The sequence below is a fragment of the Astatotilapia calliptera genome, chromosome 6 (assembly GCF_964374335.1).
Source record: "Astatotilapia calliptera chromosome 6, fAstCal68.1, whole genome shotgun sequence".
NCBI lineage: Eukaryota > Metazoa > Chordata > Actinopteri > Cichliformes > Cichlidae > Astatotilapia > Astatotilapia calliptera.
The window spans coordinates 18256992-18282500 of NC_137427.1; the positions used below are offsets into that span (position 1 = coordinate 18256992).

General features: G+C 41.2%; 1 protein-coding gene across 2 annotated transcripts in view; it reads left to right on the top strand.

Annotated features, from left to right (window-relative positions):
- The window catches only part of grin2bb (glutamate receptor, ionotropic, N-methyl D-aspartate 2B, genome duplicate b), a 136830-nt gene that overhangs the window by 70978 nt on the left and 40343 nt on the right, over positions 1-25509 (top strand). For both annotated transcript variants that reach the window (XM_026170716.2, XM_026170722.2), the window contains exons 5-7: positions 3275-3467; positions 19638-19752; positions 19946-20151. In XM_026170716.2, coding sequence (XP_026026501.2) covers positions 3275-3467; positions 19638-19752; positions 19946-20151 — 514 coding nt within the window. The remainder of the gene's footprint in view (positions 1-3274; positions 3468-19637; positions 19753-19945; positions 20152-25509) is intronic.

The following is a 25509-nucleotide window of genomic DNA, read 5'->3' on the forward strand; positions in this document are numbered from 1 at the left end:
TTATCCTCTTTAAGAAGCAAGCTGTTTCAGCTGTTCACCCTTTAAATCATCTTTCTTCTGATTGGCTGTCCCCTCATGTTACCGACATGACCAAATGAAAAATATCCCATCTCTTTGGCACCATGCACATGCTGCAGTAGAAAGAGTCTGAAAAACTCGAGCAGTCTGACACATAAGCTCTCAGCTCACATGGATTATTTGCACTTGACCTCGTTATTTGAAACTTTGGCCATGTTTAATATGAGCATTTCCAACGTGAGCAAGGGAAAGCATAATACTTCAGTTTCAAGGTGTATTTTAATGCAGCCCATTAAAAATAGAATGTATTTATTTTAGTATCACACAGGATATTTATCGTGATGCTTTAACCTGAGTGAAAGATCCACCTCGTTCTCTCTCTTCTTGTAATATTAGTAGATTTCTACTGTTTAGAGTTTCGTTTCTAGAGTTAGTCGAGTCAGGAGGACACTTGCGATGAAGCGGGGCTGAACTTTTCATTCTTTATGTTTCCTAAGATTTCTAAACTTCCAGATTAACACGTGTTAAACAGATTTAATTTATCTGTGTTTATTTTCCATGAATTCTGATCAGTTTTTCAAGAAACTGTTGAGCAATAATCCGTTCCGCGTTGTCGGCACGGGCCAAAGAAATGTTGCCAACATCTCTGAGGGGGAAGTTCTGAGTGACTGAGCTGCCAGTTCGCATCCCCAGGCGTATGTGGCAGCGCTGAGTGGGGGTTTTACGCTCACAGCCGACAGGTTTGCTGGGCAAGGATTTAGTATTTATGCATCAGAGTGCATTCAATGAACTACATTTTTCACATATAGTTTGGAAATAATGGGAAGGCTTGATTGCGTCATAGCTTGGCTCGTGCGTAGTATTCTGCCATGTAATTCAGAGTGGAAACACCAGAATGCAGTTCGAAAGCTTTATTGAAAATACAGCAAGTAATGCACCGAAACGTGGAGCTGGGTCTGAGCAGAGATAAGCGGCCAGAAGTTCTGTGAAGGGGAGGAGAGGAGAGGAGAAGATTATCTGAGAAGGAGAAGAGCTGCACAGGTATGATTGTGGAGTGAGTAATGGAAACAGTTTTACTCGCGAGCTTCTGGTCCAGAAAGGAGGTTTTCTGATGGAAGTAGGGTTTTGCGAATCCTTCCAATGCAGGGTGTGACTGAGCAGTAGCCGGGGCTGGAGACAACGCTGACCTCCACGAAACGTCAGATGGGAAACAAAGATAGGAATTTAAACGAGGAGTGAGTTAACTAGAAGAGACGGAGCAACAGTATTGAGTTACTTGGAAAACAGGTTCCTGATTTCCAACAAGGAGAGTCTGATTACACTGCAGAAATCTGTCTGTCTAACCAAGTCTTACAATCTTATATCCAGCCAAAAAGTCTTTTAGATTTTGTTTTGAGAGTGATATGTTAAGCATGAGCACAGGGAATAGGATTATTAATCTCGTTTTGAGAATATATGTCTTTTACTTCTTATTTAGTATATAAATTCTAAAAGTAGTTGTTTGAGATGACATTTCCAGCTAGAAATCTTGTTTCAAGACCTCTTAGTAACATTTCACACACTTATACACCACTTGATTATAGTCTGGATCTTCTCAAATAAATGTTTGTTTTAATATATTTAGATAGCCAGTTTTTGCAGTGTACCACCACAGAGGTTAAGACAGTGTGGTGAAGATCTGCTGCCAGATAAATCTGCTGCCTTCAAATACTGCTGAGTTGATTGCATTTAATCTGAGAAGTAGTGGAAAGGACTGACTAGACGACAATACCCCACCTAAAGGTGGCGCGCACCACTTTGCCTGAAATTCGAGGACGTGTTAGAAAAGAAAAGACAAAGGATAACCCGGCCTGCCCCTTCCCATGACGCTCTTCATCGTGGGGTCTTTGGACGGCTATTCCTGTGCTGCATCATATTTTATACTGGCCATTCATCGTTTTATTCTGCCTCACTAACTGTCAATGTTCATAAAAATTTCTTTGTTCCTTTAAACCAGATCAATGAGGTCTGAAGTGTATTGTTAAGGCTCCACTGCAGTCTCATAACATCTTGTCTGTCCTGTGAGAGGACTCTCTCCTGAGCTTTGTATAAATGTAATGTGCTTTGAATTTACACAGTCTACTACACACTGAAGGACTGTGGTCTCGGTTTTTGCATTTCCATTTACCAAGCTGACATCAAGATGCTGAAATGTCTGCAATGTTGCTTTATTCTGTGGTAGGTTCTCATAAGACTTTGTAGCAAAATGTGGGCACAATTGACAGATGGGCCTGTTTGCATATATGCAAATGTTCTCCTGCTGTATTTGCACCACACCAGTGGCAGTCAGTGATTAGGTACACGCTGATTTTTGTGAACTGAGTTCATAATGTGCTTGGAAATTAATTTTATCGTGTGTTATCGTTTTGAATCCACTGATTTTTCATGAATAAGTGATAAATCATGACTAAACACACATTAGTTTTATATTGTAGCTATTGTTTTACTAATAAGCTGAAGTCTGGCCCCATTGTTACCAAAATTCCCAGTGATGGTTTCAAAGTATTTCTCCAGGGATTCAGGTCCTTTTTGCAGTGGCTCTCCCTAGAGCCCTTCCACTCACTGAGCATGTTTAAAGCCATTTATTTCAACTACAGTTAATTTATTACCGTATTTCCATTTGCCTGAGCAGGTGAAAAATCAGATTTTAACATATGTTTGAAACCAGCAGAAACACCATTTTTAGGCTGGCTAAAAATGGTGTTTTGGCTTTTTTCTTTTTTCCCAATAGATTTGCAGCCCAGGTTTCAAATGACACACATAATCCTAACCAGCCATGAAAAATGACCTGAAAACGCAGTTGTTTCTGTGTGCAAGAAATGGATGTTGACGTGTGATAGCCAGCGGTTTCTCATGCTTGGAAAACCAAGCATAACAAAGTGAGCTCAGGAGTGACCGTAGTCTCAACTGATGCTCATATTTAGCTCTTTCTTTTTCTTTCTTTTTTTCACCTTTTCAATATTGTTTTCAACATTTTAGACATTCCTTCTGAGTTTTGTCTCCCTTTTGTCTCTTTTTTTTCACCTTCTCTAAAATGCTTTTATTTTTGTATATCTTGCACCCTCTGGCTAATTTTCACAGCACTCAGCTCGCCTGTTTTTCTCATACTACTGCCTCTCTCTCTTCCTTTCATCTTTCTTTTTTCCCTCTCTCTTTCCATACATCCCTTTCTCTCACCTCATTTCTCTCTCCTTTGCTCTCTCACTATCTCTCCCAGGGCTTATCTCAGTGTCATATGACGAATGGGACTACAACATCGAGGCCAGGGTACGCGATGCAGTGGCTGTCATTGCTACGGCAACCTCTACCATGATACTGGATCGAGGGCCACACACCATGCAGAAGTCAAGCTGCCTCGGGACACCTGACAAGAAGAGCTCAAACACCGGACACTCCAAGGAAATACTGAAGTGAGTTGGCTGGATGATGTGCATACATGGTGAAATGTGTAAAGAAATCAAACCCCTCAACTCTGAATGTCCCGGTCTAATGAACCAGACCTGCAATGCAATACTGTGCTTACCTTGCAAAGCGGCGTGATTCTTGAGAACCTATAATCTTCATCACGAGAGAATCCAGGCAGTCAGCTACCTCTGTGGGACGTTCATTGTCTAAAAACACATGAGCTACATTGTTTACTACACTTACTGCTTTCCTAGCTCCTAAAGCTTCTCAGATTGTGGCTCGTTTTTCTTTGTGGCCTGTGTTCATTGATCTTGTTCTTTGAAGTTAGCCTGTGGTAGAGGGTGATAGAGGATACCTCCAACCACCTGCCACGGACAACTTCCCAATAAAGCATGTCGGGTTAGCATTTTCTGTGTGGCTGTAATAAAAGTGTTTGCTGGTGTTTATCCAAAGATAAGTGTCTTTCAGTAGCAGCTACTTCATGTGGAGAGGTTTAATGTTTTCAAGGTTAATTTTTAAGATTTTTACATGGAGCTTGCAATAATCGTTTTCTTGGTTTTACTCATTTTTGATATTATTTGGACATTTTGATGGACTGATTAGCAGAGACAGACAGGAGTCTTCATGGATGATCATATTCACAGACTACATTGTGACCTGCGGTAAGAGTAAGGAGCAGGTGAAAGAGAGTCTGGAGAGGTGGCAGTATGCTCTGGAGAGAAGACGAATGAATGTTAGCATAAGCAAGATTCCCACTGTCCATGACTTCTATTGGAAGGCATGGACAGTGCACAGGAGAGGTGATGTAGAGAGTGCAGGTAGGGTGGGATGAGTGACGATGAGTGTCAGGTGTGCCAGAAGGATAGCAGCAAGAGTGAAAGGAAAGGTTGCTATTTACCTGCTATGGTAAATGGTTTGGAGAAAGAGCTGCTAACAAAAAACGCAGGAGGCCACGCTGAAGCCTGCAGAGTTGAAGATGTTAAGATATTCATTGGATATGATACTCATTTGAAATGATTACAACAGAGGGACATATCAGGTTGAGCAGTTTGGAGACAAAGTTAGAGAAGTAAGGTTGAGATGGTTTGGACATGTGCAGAGGAGGGTTAGTGGATATATTGGCCAAATGAAGTTGAACATGGAGCTGCCAGGCAGCAGGAAATGAGGAAGACCACAGAGGAGGTTCATGGCTGTACTGAAGCACACCATGCAGAGAGCTGGTGTGACAGAGGGAGATGCTAGGGATAGGGTGAGATGGAGGCAGATCCACTGTGTCATGTGAGAACAAAGAGGCTGACAGGTGAGCAGGTGGTACAGCAGTAGCTAGGTGGGGTAGGACACAAATCAGTGGGTTAGGAGGCTGCCAGTTGCCCCTTGAGACAAACTGGTTTGCTTTTCCATCATATTTTTTTAGCACCAGTTGTCTTGAAAGCTTTAAGAAATACGTGCATATCAAGACAACAACAGAGGCAGAAGCTGGGTGGAAAACAAGAGGAGACAAATATGAAAAATCAACAACTTGTTTTATCTTGTTATTGCTCCACAATCACTCTCCTTTTCATTTCACCTGCCATGCAGTCACATGGATGTAGTGTACAAGTGGAACATCTATTTTCTTTTTCCACTTTTGGTTTTCTGTTATTGTTTGGTTCGGTTAAGAAAAAACAAATTTGGCTGTGTGTGGAGTATAAGACATTTAGCTTCTATCTGCCATTCTCATAAATCCAGCACTGAGTGATTCCAATCAGTATTTACAATGTACATGAAGAGTCTTGAGTGAAAACCAGCTGCAAAATCAACATATATTGGTGTTCAGACATTGTTTTAATACGAGCACCATCCAGTAAAGATAATCTCCCTTACTGAAAAAAAAACAATAAGCTTCTTTCACCTAATTTTATAAAGCTTAAAATTTATATTTGCAGCCAATGGACATGGTGTGTTACAAGAAAATGCCTTTAGAAGTAAAATATGTTTTTAAATTAATTATATCAAAGCCAAAGCAGCCATCTGGTTTTTGGTTGCCGGAGGAAAAACTACTATTACAAATCTAGAAAATGTGCGACCCCACACATGAAATACAACGTGGGCACAAAAAAACACGCACAGACATTGAACAAAGCAGAGACGTTTCCTTCGGGAGAGCCAGAATTTGTTTTAATGGCCAATAAAAACTTAAAAAAGATGAACAGAAACATTAACTCCCTTCTTATCTTTATCTTAACTCACAGCCATCTTTAAAGAAAAACATCCTTCTCGCCCCCCTCTCCTTCTTCCTCTGAACTTCCTTGTTTTGCTTTTTTGGCACATTACAGAACAAGACGGAGCATTGGTATTCAATAATTAATCCCCATTTAACTTCATGGGGCATGCTTTTAGTGTTCACATTGATCACAGATTCCACAGCTAATTGAATGCTCGGGGACTGCCGGATTAATGGAAAAAAAGAGATCCATAGAACAACAGTGGGGTTATCACTCGCACACAGAAACACGCATGTAAACACAGATGTGTTGGTATAGTGTGACATTTAAGTGCTCCTTAGGGCTTATTTTAATAAAAACTAAGGACTCCTGAGGACATCTCCTCTAATAAAAGCGGTGCTTTAGCCTTACAAAACTACTCACCTGTCTGCCTCTCTCTCTCTCTCTTCTTCTCTGTTTTTTTATTTGTTTTTTTTTTTCACTGTCAGTTTGAATTTCAGGATTGCGAAGAAACAGGGAGATATTAGGCAACCTCCCTTGCCACTACTGCATTAATCTCCAGGCTGAGGTTGATGTATTACTGCAAATTTGGGTCTTGTCTTTACCCTTGTTTCTGGGTTGTTGTTGTTTTTATATGTGGAGCACTTATGCGTGCCATCGAGGTTTAAGCCACCAACAGGACAGAGATAACAATAGCGCCACGGCCATGAATATTTCAGTTTCCAAAGGACGCTATTAGACCCAGGGTTAGCTCTCAATCATCCTTCGGGCACACACCTGGGATGTTGCCGTGCTCTGTTTGTGTGGGTGTGTGCTGCATGTGTGTTGATACTGTGTGTTTTCCAGCCATCCGTTCCATTTTTCCCCATTTGACTGAGTGAAGCTAGAGAATTTGGACCACTGGATCCTGATGGTGACTCCAGGGGCTAGCAGGGGTCAAGAACACACATACTTAAACAAGCGCACACACACACTGCATATGCATAATTCCAACTCTTCCATTCACTCATCCCAAGAGACAAAAGCAATAATAAGGCCATATGTCTCTATGAACTCCTATATAGCTACAGGCCACAGTGGGCTGCATGCATGCTGGATTAGCATGGCATCCTGTCAGCGCTGATGGACGGAGATGGGAGATCCCGGTGAGTCACGCTCACAAATTTGTTTAGGGGCTGCTTGACCTCTCACACACACACACACACACACAGGCTGCAGTTACTCCAACATGGAAACCTAGACAAATAAGCAAATGCACGCACAAGCGCACAGAGCTCTAGAGGCCATCCATTGTTTCCTGCCTGACAGAGAGGACAGGAACACTGGGGTAATGAGAAAATGTGCTCCAAGTGGTTTCTGGATGAGGCGCTAAGGGGCTTATTTGTGTGTGCAGAGAAAGTGATGTTCTTTATTGTGTGTGTGTGTGTGTGTGTGTGTGTGTGTGTGTGTGTGTGTGTGTGTGAGGGCTGGCATTCAAAATTCTCTCAAATCCCTGTGCTGTTACAAATTCCTCACCGGTAGATATGATGTAAGACATGATAAATATTTTGTAGTGAGTGTGCTTTTATGCAGTCTGACAAGACATTTTCCTTCACGGCTGTGGGCTCGCTGCATGCCATTCTTTTGAGCATTCAGTAAAATTCAGCCCAAAAAAGTCACTGCTGCTTCCTGTGCACGCGAGGCAAGCGTGCTCCTCTCGTTTTCTTTTACCTTTAACCTCCTAAGACCAGAACTCTTCCACGGCATGCATTTTTACTTTCTCTTTGATATTTGGTCACATTGGGGCCCGATGAATGTAAAAACAAAGAATTACCAGATTTCTTTTTTTTTTACCTTATTTTTGAGGATATTCATTTAAAATTGTGAGAGAACAGTAGCAGTATAATGTCCTCATAAGTGGATATCAGGCCCTTGTAGAGCAAAATTCTGTATTAACCCAAAATGTGATGTCCACATATGTGGACGTCAGGTCCTAGGAGGTTAAAGTATTTTTTCCTTCCTGTTTTTTGTCCTGCAGCAGGAGAGCACCATTATTACATTTCTTAATATGCACAATAAAAGTGTCTGTCTAATAAATCTGTGTTTATTAGATGGCAAACAAGCCATTGCATTGTGCTTCTGGGAATCCTCGCCACTGAAGAGGGCTAGAGTTATAGACTGTAAATAAAGATGGTTCCCACCATGAGGTCCAGCTGGGAGCATTTTTTGCCAACATCATACTGATGTTTTAATGTACTTGGTGGGCAGTTCTGACTGACAGACTGAGTCTGAGGAACTGGACTTCTTTTTTGTAACATATGTAAAAGACGGGGCTTCATAGCGTTCGTGTTTACACATCTGTCTAACATATAAACTTCCACAGTTTGAGACCTGGTGGAAATGCAAATCCACAAGAGGGTTTGATCTGGTGTAAAAAATCTGCCTGACTGTGACCCTTTGTGAAAAGGAAACAACTGAAAGAAGTTTACATTTAATATTAAAGGTAAATATACCCTTTTGGGCAATATCACACATGATAACCTGATTTGCAACATAAAAAAAGGGAAAAAGAGCAAAACAAGAAACATATAAATAAAATTCTTGTGATATCCTGCAATAAAACTTGTGATCTGAAATTGTAGAATTCCAGGTATTCAGTGAGTCTCCTATAAAACGTTAAACCTGCTTCAAGCAACCCTCTGAAGTCTACAGGAATACAGTCATAAGCTAACTTGATCTACAAACGGTTATATTATCAATGCTGTTTTTTTAATATAACATGATGTTCATTTTAGTTCTGTTGTGGCCCATCTACACTGAAAAAAGTTGGATTTATGTAAGCATCTTGCGTGTATTTAACACAATTGCCTCATGCTTTAAAGTGAAGTGTAACTATATAGTGTAGAAACTACATGATATACAGAGAGGGTGGATTAAATTGTTCATGTTCAATAATATAGCAATGTTAAATCTCGCGACACTGCACAGGATTTCAGTCTCGCGCGCTTTGGATCATGGTTTGAGGAAGGCATCCATCTCAGTCAAGTCAAGCAGCCGCCTCTACTTTCTTCGGTATACCGAAAAAAGTAAATTGGGTGGTTGTTACATTAAAGTCCACCCCTACATACTCCAGTATAAAGTAACAGCACCGGCAAGTAACAAAAGGGTCTGCTAGTTTGGGTGCGCCGAGGATGAATCCACTGGTCATCCATGGCAGCATCATCAAATATGTTATCTCCAGGAAATGAGCCAATCCGCATTCCCCATCCTCCAGAACCACCAATGATGGAAAGGCACCTGCACACTTAGATTTGCATACAACATTAGCACAGCAGTCGTAACAAGGCCCTATTAGAGTCCAAAAGGAGGAGGACTTGTTTTAGGGCATACAGTAGCTGTCCCCATCCTTCTGTTTCTATTCACCAAGTAAAGAACTAAAAACATCTGTACGGTGTTAGTACAGGAGCTCAGCTTGAGGCTTTATAACTGGACCTCACTAACCAATGGGTGACATCGTGGTGGTCGCCATCTTTTATTTACAGTCTGTGAGTCTAACACACTTTAGTAGCAATGATGGGATGGGAAGGCCTGTTTGCCTTCTACAAAACACAGATTTATTATAGATGAAGCTTCCAGGTCTGAAAGAACCTCAGACCTGCATCGATCTTCTCTGGGTGCAAAATGAAGTCTGATTGTATAGAAGTCAGTAGAAAACAAGGCATCAGTTTCTGCACACCAGTACCTGAGCAAAGATGAATAGATGGATGAATTTAGGGCAGGCCTACCTTTTTTTGCTGTTGCTTTGTGCTGTATAAGCTTGACATGTTAATAGCTTATCAATCAAAAGCATCCCTCAATCATCACATCTGGTTTCAGTCCAGTAAGATGGCATCAGCTTATAAACTTAGGTCAGTTCTTCACATGAGGAACTCACTAACAATGAGTGAGGCCACTGTGACTGGTATTCATCTTTTAAATGCAGCCTATGCTATCTATCTACAGACTGCATCAGTCTTTTAAATATCTTTCTATTGCTAACGCTTCTTTTTTTCCTTTTTCCACCTCTCACTCAAAGATTGTCGTCCATTTTTCCTGAAAACCTGTATCAAGTACATGTCTCAGTTACAAAATGTTGACTCAGAAAGTAATGTTTAAGCTTTCCACATCCCACCCCTCCTCCCTCTTTTGCCCATCTCATGCTAAAAACTGTTGATCCTAGTTTTCTATTTATAGCTACATTGAAAGGAGGGAGGATTTATGTGTTTCAGAGCTGAATCACTTATATTTGACATGAATTCAATTTCTATCCGCGCCCTGTTTATAGCTAATTGCTGTAAGGGAGATTTAAATGCCACAGAAATAACCAATCAATATTTCAAAAGGCCTTTTACTTATTGTATTGTTCGCTTACTGGATCAGCAAACAGTGGTTCACATCTGTAACGCTGCTCCCGGTGCTGCTGCTCCTGCTCACTTTCGAGACGATACAGTGTGTGAGAACTTAATGAAGACTGTTTATTTCTGCACCGCCATACTCATGTCAATATTTTAATTAAAGCGCTCTGATTGGAAGAAATGATTAACATAATTTATGTTAATCTCTTGATTATTTTCTAAATTGTTTTTTATTGCCTTTTTCCAGACACCAAAGGGACTTCTTAAGCACATTTTTCCAACCGACCAATAAATCATTAAAGTAGAGAAAAACAGGAAATTATATCTTTATATAAAAGCAACAGCTTAAAGTTTGTATTAATTGATGTTGCAGTACAATTTAATTTATAACAGGCACTGTAAAATAAAAACCTAAATGTATGTTTTGGATATTTTTTCTTCTAATAATAGTTATTCTCTAGTATTATTCAACGATCCCCAGGAGAAAGCACTTGGTGACAGTGACAGTAGTTTCTTCCTTTAAACAAGAAGAAAACTGCACAGATCACAAGACACATGTGATTACCAAAATAAAACAGGAAGTAAAAGAATTACACTGGGGAGGCTATACTTAACTGAAATACAGAGAAAGGACACGCAAACCAATGTTCAAGCTGTAAACAGAATAGTTCACAACATGTTCCCTTTTCAGTCATCTGTTCAGACGTAGCCTCAGAGCGATATCACAATATTTATCACGTAATGTCGTCATATTTCAGATAATTTTGCGCTAATTTTAAATATGATGAAAATTGAACATTTTATTGATAATTGTAGCTCAGAGGCAGCAGCGTTTATTAGCCCAAACAAAATTAATCCTTTTTTTCTAGCGAGCTGCTGCCACTGATGACAGACTACCTAATTCAAAGCAGAAATCTATCACGGTGCCAACAGCGGCATCATTTTAGTACAATGGTAGTGACTCAGCAATTTATACAGTGACACAGCAAATGTGGTCAAATGTAAACACAAAAGTATCCCAGGTAGTGTTTTATCTGGAAGTATAACATGACTGCTTAATACTTAACCTCTCTCTCAGATGTGCTTCGGTTGGTTGTCACTGAGTGCGTGCTATTTAGTGTAAGAAAAAGTCAGTAACACTTTTTTGACATTTTCATGTAAATATTAACCATTATTATCAAGGCACTGCCCCAGCTGTCTGTATTCTTTTTGCTTCGAACATTTAAATATGAGTTTAGCTTTGTACTCACCCCTTCTGCCTTTCCTGTCACCCCTACAGCCATCCAAATTTCACTGACATTTTCTGGTCTGTAGTTGAGCTCTGGTCAGTCAGTATGGCCCTTTAATTGGTTTTAAATGTAGATTATATTTAGTATTTTTTCTTATACTTACAACAAAAAGTTTTACTTGTGAGGAAAAACTGGAAGTTTCATTCTTTTTTTGTTTTTTTATATAAAATTTCAACATCTGGGCGCCCTGATAACCATGTACTTAGGACTTAACTGGGTGGATTGTTGCTTCTGCATTAGATGCAAACCAACCCTAACCCTATAAAAAAACACTGACTAGCTTAAAAATTGAGAATAAGTTTTAAAGTTTCATGTTCTGATTACCAGGTTTACAGTTAAATATTAACTATCGCGTTAGTCACTGATGATGAGATTTCAGGGGGTTGACTCCTGGCCAGTGAGCTTTTTCCCCACATCATTCCCTGCTACCTTTCCCAACATTCCCTGTCTGTCCAAAAATGTTAAATGAAAAAAAAAGTAACAAAGTGAAAATCTGCTATGTGGGGCTCGCTGTCAGAGAAGAATTATTTTAAAATTTCACTTAAATGATGTTTTTCTCTGTGTGATGGTTAAACATCATTGTGAATTTATGAGAACGTGTTTTTGGGTGGACTTTAATGTATCCTCCAGCAGTATTTAATCTGGCTGTCAGGCTGAGCTAAGGTGTTCATTCAAACATGTTCAAATGCGAGCTGATAAAAAATTATGCCCTCTAGTTTCCTACAGTTTAAGCTGCCTTTTGCTCAGCGTCTTCACCCACACACACAAGGCTAGCTCGCTATTTTCAGACACCTAATAATTTTGTTGCTTCTTCCCGTTTAAAAACGTAAACCTACCTTTTTTAAGGAAGCAGCAGTAGCTGTGTGTCCACCATGAACAGTCTCAGACAAGAAAAAAATAACAACATACGGACACAAAGATGTTCCTGAGACGCTCAAAGAATAAAAAAGTATATGGAGATCACAAGGAGAAGAAAAAGAAAAGCAGCCGACACAAAAACAGGAAAGTTTGAGACACATGACTACATGACTATCACCAGCACAGTAAATTGACAAGCTTGTGCTTTTCCCCGTGGTACTCAGGTTTGCTTTAGCTAGTTGCTACCGGGGATATGGGATCATCTGAGGTATTTGGTCCTCTTATTGACAAATGTTAGAAATCTTCTTTATATCACCGTCTGTCAAATTAGGTCTTTAGTTCTACAAATATGCTCTATTTGTAGAGGTTAACAAGGACTGATGAGTGTGTCCTTATTTACTAATTTTAAAATCAAATCAGCCACAGTAAAAAACAACAACAACAAAAACATAACTATGAAAGGTCATTGTCATCTTCTCTTTTGCCCTTGTTCACATTTTAAATGTAAGCGATCTCTGTGATACACGCTCCCTCTCTTCAGACTCCACAGGTAGCTGTCTGATGTCTCCTGCACATCAGGGGTCCTCGCGGGCCCGGATCACACGGAGCTCCTGTGGACTCTCTTATTAAAGGCTGCAGCTCAAAGAGATTCGGAGCCTTACATCTTTTCAGTGTGGAGTCCGGCAGCACTGTGTTTGTGTATTTAGCTTTCGGGGCTGTGGCACTTGAAAAACATGGCTCAATAAATAAGAAATAAAATCATTTGGGGGATTTGGAATTGTATGTTGGGCGGTTGCATGGTGGTACAGTGGTTGGCGCTTTTACCTCACAGCCAGAATTTTTTGGGTTTGACACAGATTTTCTTCGTGGTACTCTGCTTTTCAGTCTGGAAACATGAACATTGGCTGTAGGAGTAGAGGTTATCTGGTTACCTGGTTTCACCTCTTGCCCAGTGACAGCTCGGATAGGCTCCAGCCTTCCCATAACCCAGGATTGGAGAAGCCTGAGGATCTTTTTTTTTTTGTTAAATTGTTAAATTTGTTAAATTTGATATTATTTAACTAAATCCCCTAAAATTAAAACGAACAGGGCAGAATAAAAATTTAGCGTTTAGCAACGCGATGGCTCGGTTGGCACCGATGCCTCACAGCAAGATGCTCATCTTTGGATTTGTGAAACTCGTTTACAAGCAACAAAGCAGTTTATATTCAAATGACAGAAAATGTTTGATTATGATACATGCTGGAGATGTCATGCTGGTCATGTAACTCATGAGGAAGAGCTATTTCAAGCTAATGAATTTGATTTGCAATCAGGCGAAACATGGAAATTATTCTCTGTATTCGTGTTCAAGACACTTTTTTTAATAGGCTCAATTACACTTTGATTACCTCTGCAGACTCTCAGAGTGAGAACTATTAGGCTAATCTAAAACTTGTTAGGTCACACTGTGAACCTGCCACTGTTAAAGTTTACAAATACATAGCGGTTTTATATGTGTTTGCATTGTGACGGCTGACAATCTTTCGGTTGTAGTGTTGGTGAAATTGCTGTGTGCTAAACAGTCTCTCGCTACAGTCTGGGAAACCAGTGGCTTCTTATTCCTAAAGCAAAATCAGTCGAGAGATAGTAGCTTTGAGAATCTAAATGCAAATCCTCATTTGCTCTCTACATGTACTGTTTACCAGCTTTTAGGACCAAAAGTCCTGTCCTTTGCCCACAGATTCAGCATATTCATACACAGATATCTGTTTTTAGATTTTAACCTCGCTGCAACCAGAAAATATTTTGTCTTTTAATCGCAGCTTTTGCACCCATATCCCACCTGTTGCCACCTTGTTTAATTTATTCTGAAGTGGACCTTGAGTAGCACGGCTCATCATTTCTACTCTGTATTTTTCATAATTCACGGTATTGTGAGGCTGTCCACTCTCTACTCGCTGTCACAGCTTCTATCCCGCAGGACATGTAAAGTGTAGTACACATTTTATCAGTAACTGGTAACTTTTGAAAGGCAGGCCTCAGGAGTCATCCACAGCAACCTGATACAGTTTGTCCATGCGAGTGTGTGTGCGAATACATGCACACACTTCCTTACACACACGCGCGCCAGAGATATATATTTTTACATCCCTGCATTGCAGCGACAGAGAATTTGTGACCTTGTTCTGCTTCACTCTGAGATTAAAAAAAAGAGAAATTCAAAAGGAGTCATGATATCAAATGGCTCAGAAACACATTTGAAGATATTTGGGGGATAGAAAAACACACACACAAAAATAGGGATTGTGTCCATGCCATTGATGATTCATTGTCTCTGTTGCTAAAAAATAAATTCCCCTCACAGCCAGTGATTAGATGGGGAACAGTTGGTGAGCGAGGCGCACAAAGCGCTGCATATGGCTGTGATGAAGCCGCGTGAGCTTCGGTTAGTGGCTCATCCCAGTAGTTTTTATGTTTTTATTTATTTATATATATATATATTTTATATTCCTCCTCCAGAGGGGAGCTCTGACACGAAGAGGGATCAAACAGCACATAAAAGCTACATCAATAGTACAGGGCTACAAAATGATAAACAGAGCAGCCTCCTCTGCTGTAAATTCACAGCGTGCATCAGTCTTTGTAAAGGCACAGGTTAATGTACGGGAAGATGAATCCTATTGATGTGTGATTCGACGCGCTTCTCCGAGGTTAGATGGAGAGATTGATCTGAAACTGAAAGACAGCATGAGGGGAAGTCAGTAAACACTCAGGTTCAGACTAAAAAATACTCCTCTCTCTTCCTCTCCTTCAACCAGCCTCTCATCTGTGAGATTACTGTTCCCATGGCAACGCAGCTGATTGCACAGAAATTGCTGTGGTTGTGGGAGCCATGGCAACACATTGCATTAAATTATCCTGCCTGCTCATGTTGCAGTTTTACGTACGCCTGCTTGCGTCACCCGCTTGTGACGACACGTCAAAGCCGTCTTGTCTGCAGTCAAAATAACACTGCTGAGCTGCTGAGTATTACTGAGACTTAATATAGACAGATACGCAGTTATTTTTATTGTCTACAATCTTGTAGTGCTCGTCAAACAAATAAAAGCACAAGAGAAGAAAATATAAAACTGCTACAACTGGGAATTTGGCTAAATTTGACCTCAGCTTACTTTACCATAAAACATTTTTCTGCATCACATGCGATGCTGATTTGATGGTGAAGCAGCATCTTCGCCGCTGTGAGCGAATATGTTTTTTAAAGATTTGCAGAGAGTGTTTTGTAAAACTACAAATACTGAGCTGTCAAATTCAGATTCTCTGCAACTTGTACTTTGTTTTCTTTGGCAAATGAATCAAAGCCATAGAGGTGGTGAGAGAGTCTTTAACCACATGTGAACAAAGACCTATACAAAAAGATTACACAGGGGTCGCCACAGGATCATCTGCCTTCATCTCACCCTATCCCTAACATCGTTTGTCACACCAACCCTCTACATGTCTTTCTTTCCTACATCCATGAATCTTCTCTGGGGCCTTCCTCTTTTCCTTCTGGCTGGCAGCTCCATCTTCAACATCTTTTCTCCAGTATATCCACTATCCTCTGCACAGGTCCACAACATCTTAACTTCGCTGCTCTAACTTTGTCTTCCAACCACTCAACTTCAGCGGTCCCTCTGACGTACTCATTTGTTATCTTGTCTATCCTGATCACTTCCAGTGAAAATCTTAACATCTTCAACTCTGTCTCCTATCTTTCTGTCAGTGCCCCCATCTCCAAATCATACATCATAGCAGGTTTCAATACCATGTTGTAAATCTTCTCTTTTGCTCTTACATATAATTATTATATGTGCATTATTGATACAGTTTACATTTTTTGCCTTTACCACGTAAAATGCAGTTACCATGACACCTCTATTGCCAGCATACCGCGTCAGGCTCTGAGGGGACACATTCCAAAACCTCCATCACATGCTGGCGCACCAAAACAGGTGTTTTCACACCTGTAGTTCATTTACTATGGCCCTGATCAGCTGATGAGCTTGTACACTTGAAGTTTTCTTCAGTGTTTTGGGGAGAAAACACAGAAAAAAATTCACATGAACCATAATGCCTCACTAGAAACCATGTGAGAACAGTTTGTAGTGGTACACAGATGTGCCTGGGGCAGGAACAGTGAATGCACATCAGTGGTACTCTACCACATGTCTGCTCAGAATGCAAAGCATGCTTAGCTATGAGAACGCATTTAGCCCAGACGCCTGATAATTCACACCAAACCTTCTGGGTGCGGTTGTTTTGGTCCGCACTCGAGTGCAGATGCCTTTAGTTATCAAACATTTATAGTTATCAAAGGTTCACTGTTGACTACTAATGCAAAAGAAAAAAAAACAGTTGTAAATATCAATCAAATAAACATTATGCTGTCTCTTTAGCAATTGCTTATGCTGGGAAACATGTATTCATGGAGGTTTTTCTGTTGGTTGTGGTTCCACAAACCATCCACATCCTCTCCTCCTCCTCCTTACCCCCCCTCAGAGCTCTTACACAGTCTTCCTTCTCTACTTCTCAGATTACAACCATCCATTATTGGTATGAACCTTTAACTCGCCTGTGCCGCCTGTGCACTCCTACAGGCTTATACGCATCATATCATTACCAATAAGCGATGATACCGGCGCTGTAGTTGTTTGGTTAACATTGTGCTTCACAAGTGCGCCGTGCACCGAGTGAAATGTGCTTAAGTGATCGAGAATGGGTTTTTTGCAAAAATGGTGAAGGATATTTACAAGCAGTGTCTAACCAGGTGTAAAATTTTTGAAGGCTTTTCCAGGAAAATGTTGGATTTGTGAGTTGGTGGAGGACGCTGAACAGGATTCATTGTTTTAGTCAAACTGTATTAGGAGGCTAATCCCATGTTACACGTGCATTACAGCACTTGTAGTGCGCAAGCCAGCCAGTACGCAGCAAATAGGCAATTCATGGAGGCTTGAGTCATATTATTGACTTGCTCCAAGCATGTAGCCTACTTAGAACTCTGCGTGTGTGTGTGTGTGTGTGTGTGTGTGTGTGTGTGTGTGTGTGTGTGTGTGTGTGTGTGTGTGTGTGTGTGTGTGTGTGTGTGTGTGTGAGGTCGGATATAAATATAGTTGAAGAGATCACAGATAGAAGTACCGAATGTTCTAGTGGGAGGTACTTGCGATAAAATCTTGGGCAAGTTTCAGGCCCATTGCTCATCTGTTGTCTGCAATTTATTTATTTATTTTCTACTCACTTGTGAAAAGATGTATTGTCCTTCTTTTCACACTGTTGACTTGCTTGGAGATAATGGTGGGTAAAATGTGTTTCATACATCCTTTTAAGCACACACACACGCTCACACACACTGAGCTCCTTACTCCTTGCATTCAGACAAGATATTTATTTCTCCGGTGGATTGTTTCAGAGGCAGAGCGTCTCCATGGTGATGGCAGCCCACAGATCAGGATGAGGAAGAGTGCGGGAAGGAGGCGGCAGAGAGAAAGAGAGAGAGAGATGATTCCACCTTATCTGCCACTGCTGTGCACTTGTTGAAACACATACTGTATATGCTGATTATTATCCACACAGCACTTAACGCACTCTCTCCTCCTTTACCCACTCCTCCACCTTTCACTCTCGCTTTACCTGCTCCTGCTCTGTTCTTCTTAACACTATAACTATGCTTCAAACTGGGTCACCTTCGTTGTGGTCGTGGTTGAGTTAAGAGACTGCATAAAATATCAAGATTGCTATTGCTGCCACAAATAATAATTACAATAACAATGAAAAGAATATTAATAATAATACAATTATTATGGACATTTTTTATGTAGCACCAGATCACAACAATAATTGCCTCAAGACTCTTTATATTGGAAGGTAAAAACCCTAGAATAGTGTGAGAAACCCCCAACAATCAGACGACCCACTTTGAGCATGCTCTTGGCGATGGTGGGAAGGAAAAACTCCCTTTTAGCAGGAAGAAACCTCTGGCATAACCAGGCTTGTGGGGGTGAGGGGAGGAAAACAAGACAAAAGACACGCTGGGGAAGAGAGCCAGAGATGAATAATAACTCATGAATAAATGCAATGAGATGTCTAAACACAAAGAGAGTGAAAATAAGTGAGTGAAGAAGAAAAACACTCAGTAGCCCAGGCCAATTACAGCATAACTAAGGGAGGATTCAAGAACACCTGATCCAGGCCTAACAATTTGCTTTATAAAAAGGCAAATTAAAGAAAGGCTGAGGCTAATCGTAAAAGTAGAGAGGGTTTCTATCTCCTGAATCCAAACTGGGAGCTGGTTCCACAGAAAAAGGCCCGGAAAGCACAAGTTCTTCTTTTATATATCATATGAACCACACATAAGGCCGCAGCGTGAGAGTGAAGTGCTTTGTTTGAGTGATACAGTACAAAGAGGTCTTTCAGATAAGACAGGGCCTGATTATTCAAGATCTTGTATGTGAGAAAGATTTTAAATTCAATTCCAGATTTATTTATATACAGAAATAACAAAATGCCACATCTCACCCTCAGACCTAAGAAAGTAAAATCTTATTTTAAACATATGACATAGACATTAAAATAAATAAAACATAAAGAATTTAATAAAGAAGAAGGGCAGCTGTGTTCAAAAGTATAATAGGAAACCAGTGGGTGTCAGATATTCAGCCTCCTTCAATCTTTTATGTTTCTGAACGACATCCCAACAGATTACAAAAATGACAAATACAACCCAGCCAAGTAATTGGACTGAATATTTGACAGCACTGACTCACTACCAATATGAGCCATCTATGTGGCTGAAATGTTTTGGTTGCAATATTTCAACATTTAAAAAATATTTGATAAGAAGTGGCCCTTGATTTGAGTGCACCCTCACACCGGTTTTGGAATAAGGGTACAGCAGCATCCCGTGCGCTGTACTGATGCTGCTTGCATGTTGCCTCGTAGCCCTTAAAGCTGCACCAATCAATGCTCTTTTTTAAAGATGACTTTGCCTCTATGTAAAGGTGTTACTGCGATGACCTCACAGAGAAATGTTGCCCACTGTTTAGTGCTGTAGCTGCTCACACCGTGCAGCAAAGTTTGTAACTAGATTCTGAACAATGTGGAGAATTTTAGCAGCTGAACGCCAAATAATAATGAAAAAAGACTTGAAAAAGAAAAATGTTTGGTATTTGTACACATATAGCCTCCACAGCTTGTGTTATAATATGTCAGTTCAGGTTTCAGATGAATTCCTGATAATCTTTTACATCCACAGCGTGTTTGGTTCGTCTTGCTGTTAGTAATTCTGTTTTAGATCAGCGTTAAAGATGGCAAAGCAGCATTTAAATATTCATTAAACATGTTTTAAGGAAATCCAGAATGAAGTTTAAATTCTCCACATTTTGCTTTGTGGTCAACAACCGCGTGTTGATATTGGATTTTTCCATTTTCAGGTACCTTATGAATGTGACATTTGAAGGCCGAAACCTGTCATTTAGTGAAGAAGGCCACCAGATGTTTCCCAAGCTGGTCATCATTCTTCTAGACAAGGACAGACAGTGGGACAGGGTAAACCTTCTTCTCTTCTCTTCTCTTCTCTTCTCTTCTCTTCTCTTCTCTTCTCTTCTCTTCTCTTCTCTTCTCTCTGCCCTTTTCCTCCTCTGATGCTTCTGCGATGTGTCTGTCACTTTTCTGCCACTTGAAGTACTCGTTACAGTGGCGTGCACATTACACACAGCTGTCCTCCCACTCACTCATACAGGTTGGCAAATGGGAGAGAGGCTCCTTGACGATGAGGTACCACGTTTGGCCTCGCTTTGAGCTGTACTCAGGAGCGGAGGAGCGTAAGGACCACCTGTCCATCGTGACTCTGGAGGAGGCGCCGTTTGTAATTGTGGAGGATGTGGACCCGCTCAGCGGGACCTGCATGAGGAACACTGTGCCATGCCGCAAACAGCTCAAACTAAGGTGAGAAATTAAGTTGGAGTGTAAGAATTTAAAGTTTTCCTCTGTTAAACCTTCAGATTTGTGGCACTGCTATTTTTTAATAATAACATCAACCTTGGACCAGCTGTGTCTGTAGTTTAATAGAATATTTTGAAGTCTGTGCTAGTTTTCTTTTTAAAAAGAAGAAGTGCTACAATCAAACACACTCCTTACAGCCTTGAATAATTCTGTTTTGCTTGCATTTTCTCTTTTTTGTGTATCTTTGGCTTTCTTATTACACCGCGCCGCCCCTGCAGCATGCTGTAATGGTTCTCCTGTTTTTGTCTTTACTAAATGTGCCACTTGTTTTACTTCTGCTAACCAGATTACTGACTTGCTTTCTGTTCCTGTTTTTCTGCCTCCCCCCTCCTCTTCACCATGACCCTCTTGCCATCCCGTTGTCCTTAGAGTGTGATAATTAATTGTTCTTCATTGGCCTCCTTTTCTATCAATGGCGTACCTGAAATCTCCTCAGGGTGTGCTACATCTTGGAGCTCATTGTTTTTATTGACAGATCTTTCACCGTGTTCTTTCTCCCGTTCCTCTTTTCTCAAGATTTCTCTCTCAGCAACACATATAGCATTTCAGGAGCAGCCATCAATACTTCGAAGGCAATATGCAGGAGTTATTTCTACCCAAAAAATACTGCAAGAGCCAGATTCACAGAGCGCTGCAGAGTCACCTTTGTATGCACAAAAGCATAAATAAACGGGCACAGTATTGTTGCCAAAACCGAAATAAACATTAATAACCACTTTAGTCCATGCGCAATCATGAAGGTTGTTCATTTGATATAGCTGAATTCATAAAACCACAATTTCGATAAATAGAAGTTGACACACCCTTGTGTGAATACAAAACACTCAAACAAATACATTTGTCCTTAGTCTGGCACTGGAAATATCCAGCAAACAGTGCCAGAGCTTCCATTCACAGCTGTTGTGCACCTGTATCTGCTGTAAGCCAAAACAACCCATTGACTGATGACGCACAGGTTGGTTAAATGTTTGCCCCAAAGTGCGTTATTCTTAGTCCCTCATGACTGTGTAATTTGGATGACAGCCTCTAAATGTGTTTACGTGCTCTCTGCTCTTGCTCTGAGAAAAGTGAGTATTAGTCGTGACATATTAAACTTTTCCTTGTGATTTGCAGTGTTAGATGGATGTATTAAACATAGCACAGGCTTCGAATTCAAGTGTAAAAGAATATAAAAGAAATGCACTAAACTAACATGCACTAACAGCTTAGGCTTCAGACTAGTCAATGTTTTTTTCTACTTTGTGCTGAAGTAAAGTCAGCTCATCATCAAGTTGTCTTCATATGTTCATCTTAACAGCGTGACCGCAAAGTCAAACTGTGATCCTTTTAGTAAATTAGTTATTAATAGGGCATATGTATATCACATATTTATATATATTGTATCAATATATACTAAATATATATATACACATATATGTATGTATGTGTGTATATATATATATGTGTATATATATATATATATATATGTGTATATATATATATATATGTGTGTATATATATATATATATATATATATATATATACACCCAGCACGCCCCTGCGGGCGGTTTATCCTTCAAGCTCGGGTCCTCTACCAGTGGCCTGGGAGCTTGAGGGTCCTGCGCAGTATCTTAGCTGTTCCCAGGACTGCGCTCTTCTGGACAGAGATCTCCGTTGTTGTTCCCGGGATCTGCTGGAGCCACTCGCCTAGCTTGGGAGTCACCGCACCTAGTGCTCCGATTACCACGGGGACCACCGTTACCTTCACCCTCCACATCCTCTCGAGCTCTTCTCTGAGCCCTTGGTATTTCTCCAGCTTCTCGTGTTCCTTCTTCCTGATATTGCTGTCATTCGGAACCGCTACATCGATCACTACGGCCGTCTTCTTCTGTTTGTCTACCACCACTATGTCCGGTTGGTTAGCCACCACCATTTTGTCCGTCTGTATCTGGAAGTCCCACAGGATCTTAGCTCGGTCATTCTCCACCACCCTTGGGGGCATCTCCCATTTTGACCTCGGGACTTCCAGGTTATACTCGGCACAGATGTTCCTGTACACTATGCCGGCCACTTGGTTATGGCGTTCCATGTATGCCTTGCCTGCTAGCATCTTGCACCCTGCTGTTATGTGCTGGATTGTCTCTGGGGCATCTTTACACAGCCTGCACCTGGGGTCTTGCCTGGTGTGATAGACCCCAGCCTCTATGGATCTTGTGCTCAGAGCTTGTTCTTGTGCTGCCATGATTAGTGCCTCTGTGCTGTCTTTCAGTCCAGCTTTGTCCAGCCACTGGTAGGATTTCTGGATATCAGCCACCTCCTCTATCTGCCGGTGGTACATACCGTGCAGGGGCCTGTCCTTCCATGATGGTTCCTCGTCTCCCTCCTCTTTCTTGGGTTTCTGCTGCCTGAGGTATTCACTGAGCACTCGGTCAGTTGGGGCCATCTTCCCAATGTATTCTTGGATGTTCGTTGTCTCATCCTGGACTGTGGTGCTGACACTCACCAGTCCCCGGCCCCCTTCCTTCCGCTTAGCGTACAGCCTCAGGGTGCTGGACTTGGGGTGAAACCCTCCATGCATGGTAAGGAGCTTTCTTGTCTTTATGTCAGTGGCTTCTATCTCCTCCTTTGGCCAGCCTATTACCCCAGCAGGGTACCTGATCACGGGCAGGGCGTACGTGTTGATGGCCCGGATCTTGTTCTTACCATTCAGCTGACTCCTCAGGACTTGCCTGACCCTCTGCAGGTACTTGGTGGTTGCAGCTTTTCTAGTGGCCTCTTCATGGTTCCCATTCGCCTGTGGGATCCCCAGGTACTTGTAACTGTCCTCTATGTCTGCAATGTTGCCTTCTGGTAGTTCAATCCCCTCAGTTCTGACTACCTTCCCTCTCTTTGTTACCATCCAACTACACTTCTCCAGTCCGAACGACATTCCAATGTCATTGCTGTATAGCCTGGTAGTGTGGATCAGTGAATCGATGTCTCGTTCACTCTTGGCATACAGCTTGATGTCATCCATGTACAGGAGGTGGCTGACAACTGCTCCGTTCCGTAGTCGGTATCCGTAGCCAGTCTTGTTAATGATCTCACTGAGGGGGTTCAGGCCTATGCAGAACAGCAGTGGGGACAGAGCATCTCCTTGGTAGATCCCGCACTTGATGGTGACTTGTGCTATGGGCTTGGAGTTGGCCTCTAGTGTTGTACGCCACATCCCCATTGAGTTCCTGATGAAGGCTCTTAGGGTCCGATTGATCTTGTACAATTCTAGGCATTCCAGTATCCAGCTGTGGGGCATTGAGTCATAGGCCTTCTTGTAATCAATCCAGGCAGTGCACAGGTTGGTCAGTCTGGTCTTGCAGTCTCGGCTGATTGTTCTGTCTACCAGTAGCTGGTGTTTTGCGCCTCTGGTATTCTTGCCAATTCCTTTCTGTGTCCCGCTCATGTATTGACCCATGTGCCTGTTCATCTTAGCCGATATGATGCCTGACAGGAGCTTCCATGTAGTACTGAGGCAGGTTATTGGTCGGTAGTTGGAGGGGACCGGTCCCTTCTTGGGGTCCTTGGGGATCAGGACCGTCCGGCCTTCAGTTAGCCATTCCGGGTGTCTCTCGTTAACTAGCAGCTGGTTCATTTGTGCTGCCAGACGCTCGTGGAGTGCAGTCAGCTTCTTCAGCCAGTAGGCGTGAACCATGTCGGGCCCTGGTGCTGTCCAACTCTTCATACTGGAGACCCTTTCTTGGATATCTGCCACTGTGATGGTTACTGGACCCTGTTCAGGGAGGTCGCTGTGGTCTGCCCTCAGATCCTCTAGCCACTGAGCATTGCCGTTATGGGTTGCATCCTTCTCCCATATGCTCTTCCAGTATTGCTCCGTCTCCAGCCTTGGTGGTGCTGTTCTCTTATTGTTCCCTTGCCACTGAGAGTACACCTTTGCTGGTTCTGTGGAGAACAGCTGGTTTATTCTCCTGCCTTCTATCTCTCTGGTGTACCTCCTCAAGCGGCTGGCCAAGGCTGTGAGTCTTTGCTTGGCAGTTTCCAAGGCCTCAGGTATGGACAGCTTGCTGTATTTCTTAGGCACCTTATTTGTCGCACCTTTCTGCAACTCCGTTAGTTGGCTAACCTCCCTCCGTGCTACTTTGATCTTGCCCTCTAGCCTCCTTCTCCATGGAGGGTACTGCCCCTTGTTGCTGTTCAACTTGTAGCCAAGCATCTCACTGATCACTGCTGCCGTATTGTAGATCAGCTTGTTAGTGTCGGTAATCGTGGTTGTAGGTATTGCCCGTAGTGCTGCATTAACATCATCTAGCAGACCTTCTGAGGGTACTTCACGTAATCTTGGTAACCGGCTACGGGGGATCCAGGTTTCAAGCTTGGCCATGATCCTGTTTTTCAGGTCAGTTCCTCTCGCACTCAACGATCCTTCTCCTATCGCACTTGGGGCTATGTACCCAATCTCGGGTGGGGGTGATGATATCTCCCTCCTGACCTGGCGTCCTGACTCCTCCTTGCCGTAGCATTTGTGTTGTACCTTGTCAATCTCTAGCTGTGAGAGCAGTCCTTTCTTTCGAATGTTGGAACACTGAGCTACTAGTTGTTTCGCCGTCATTGTGGATATTGGGTATCGAAGAAAAAAAATATATATATACATATATGTATGTATGTGTATATATATATATGTGTGTATATATATATGTGTGTGTGTATATATATATGTATATATATATATATATATATATATATATATATATATATATATATATATATATATATATATATATATATATATATATATATATATATATATATAAATTTAACCCTAACCCTTGTGCGTGTTTTTTATTATATATATATATATATATGTGTGTGTGTATATATATATATATATATATATATATATATATATATATATATATATACATATATATATACACACACACATATATATATATATATATATATATATATATATATATATATATATATATATATATATATATATATATACACACATATATATATATGTGTGTATATATATATTAGGGGTGCAACGATACACAAAATTCACGGTTCGGTTCGGTTCGATACTTTGGTGTCACGGTTCGATATTTTTTTGATACAAAAAAAATGTTCATGCCTTTTTAATTTGTCATTTATTAAAATTATAAATATATATTTTAACTCAAAAGTACAGTTCTTAAATTTAACCCTAACCCTTGTGCGTGTTTTTTATTTTGACAGCGAATGCGCACCTGCGGACCACTTATGTGCACCCCTGGTTATTTAGCTCATCATATTGCAGCCACAGAAATTCTTTTGTCCATGAAA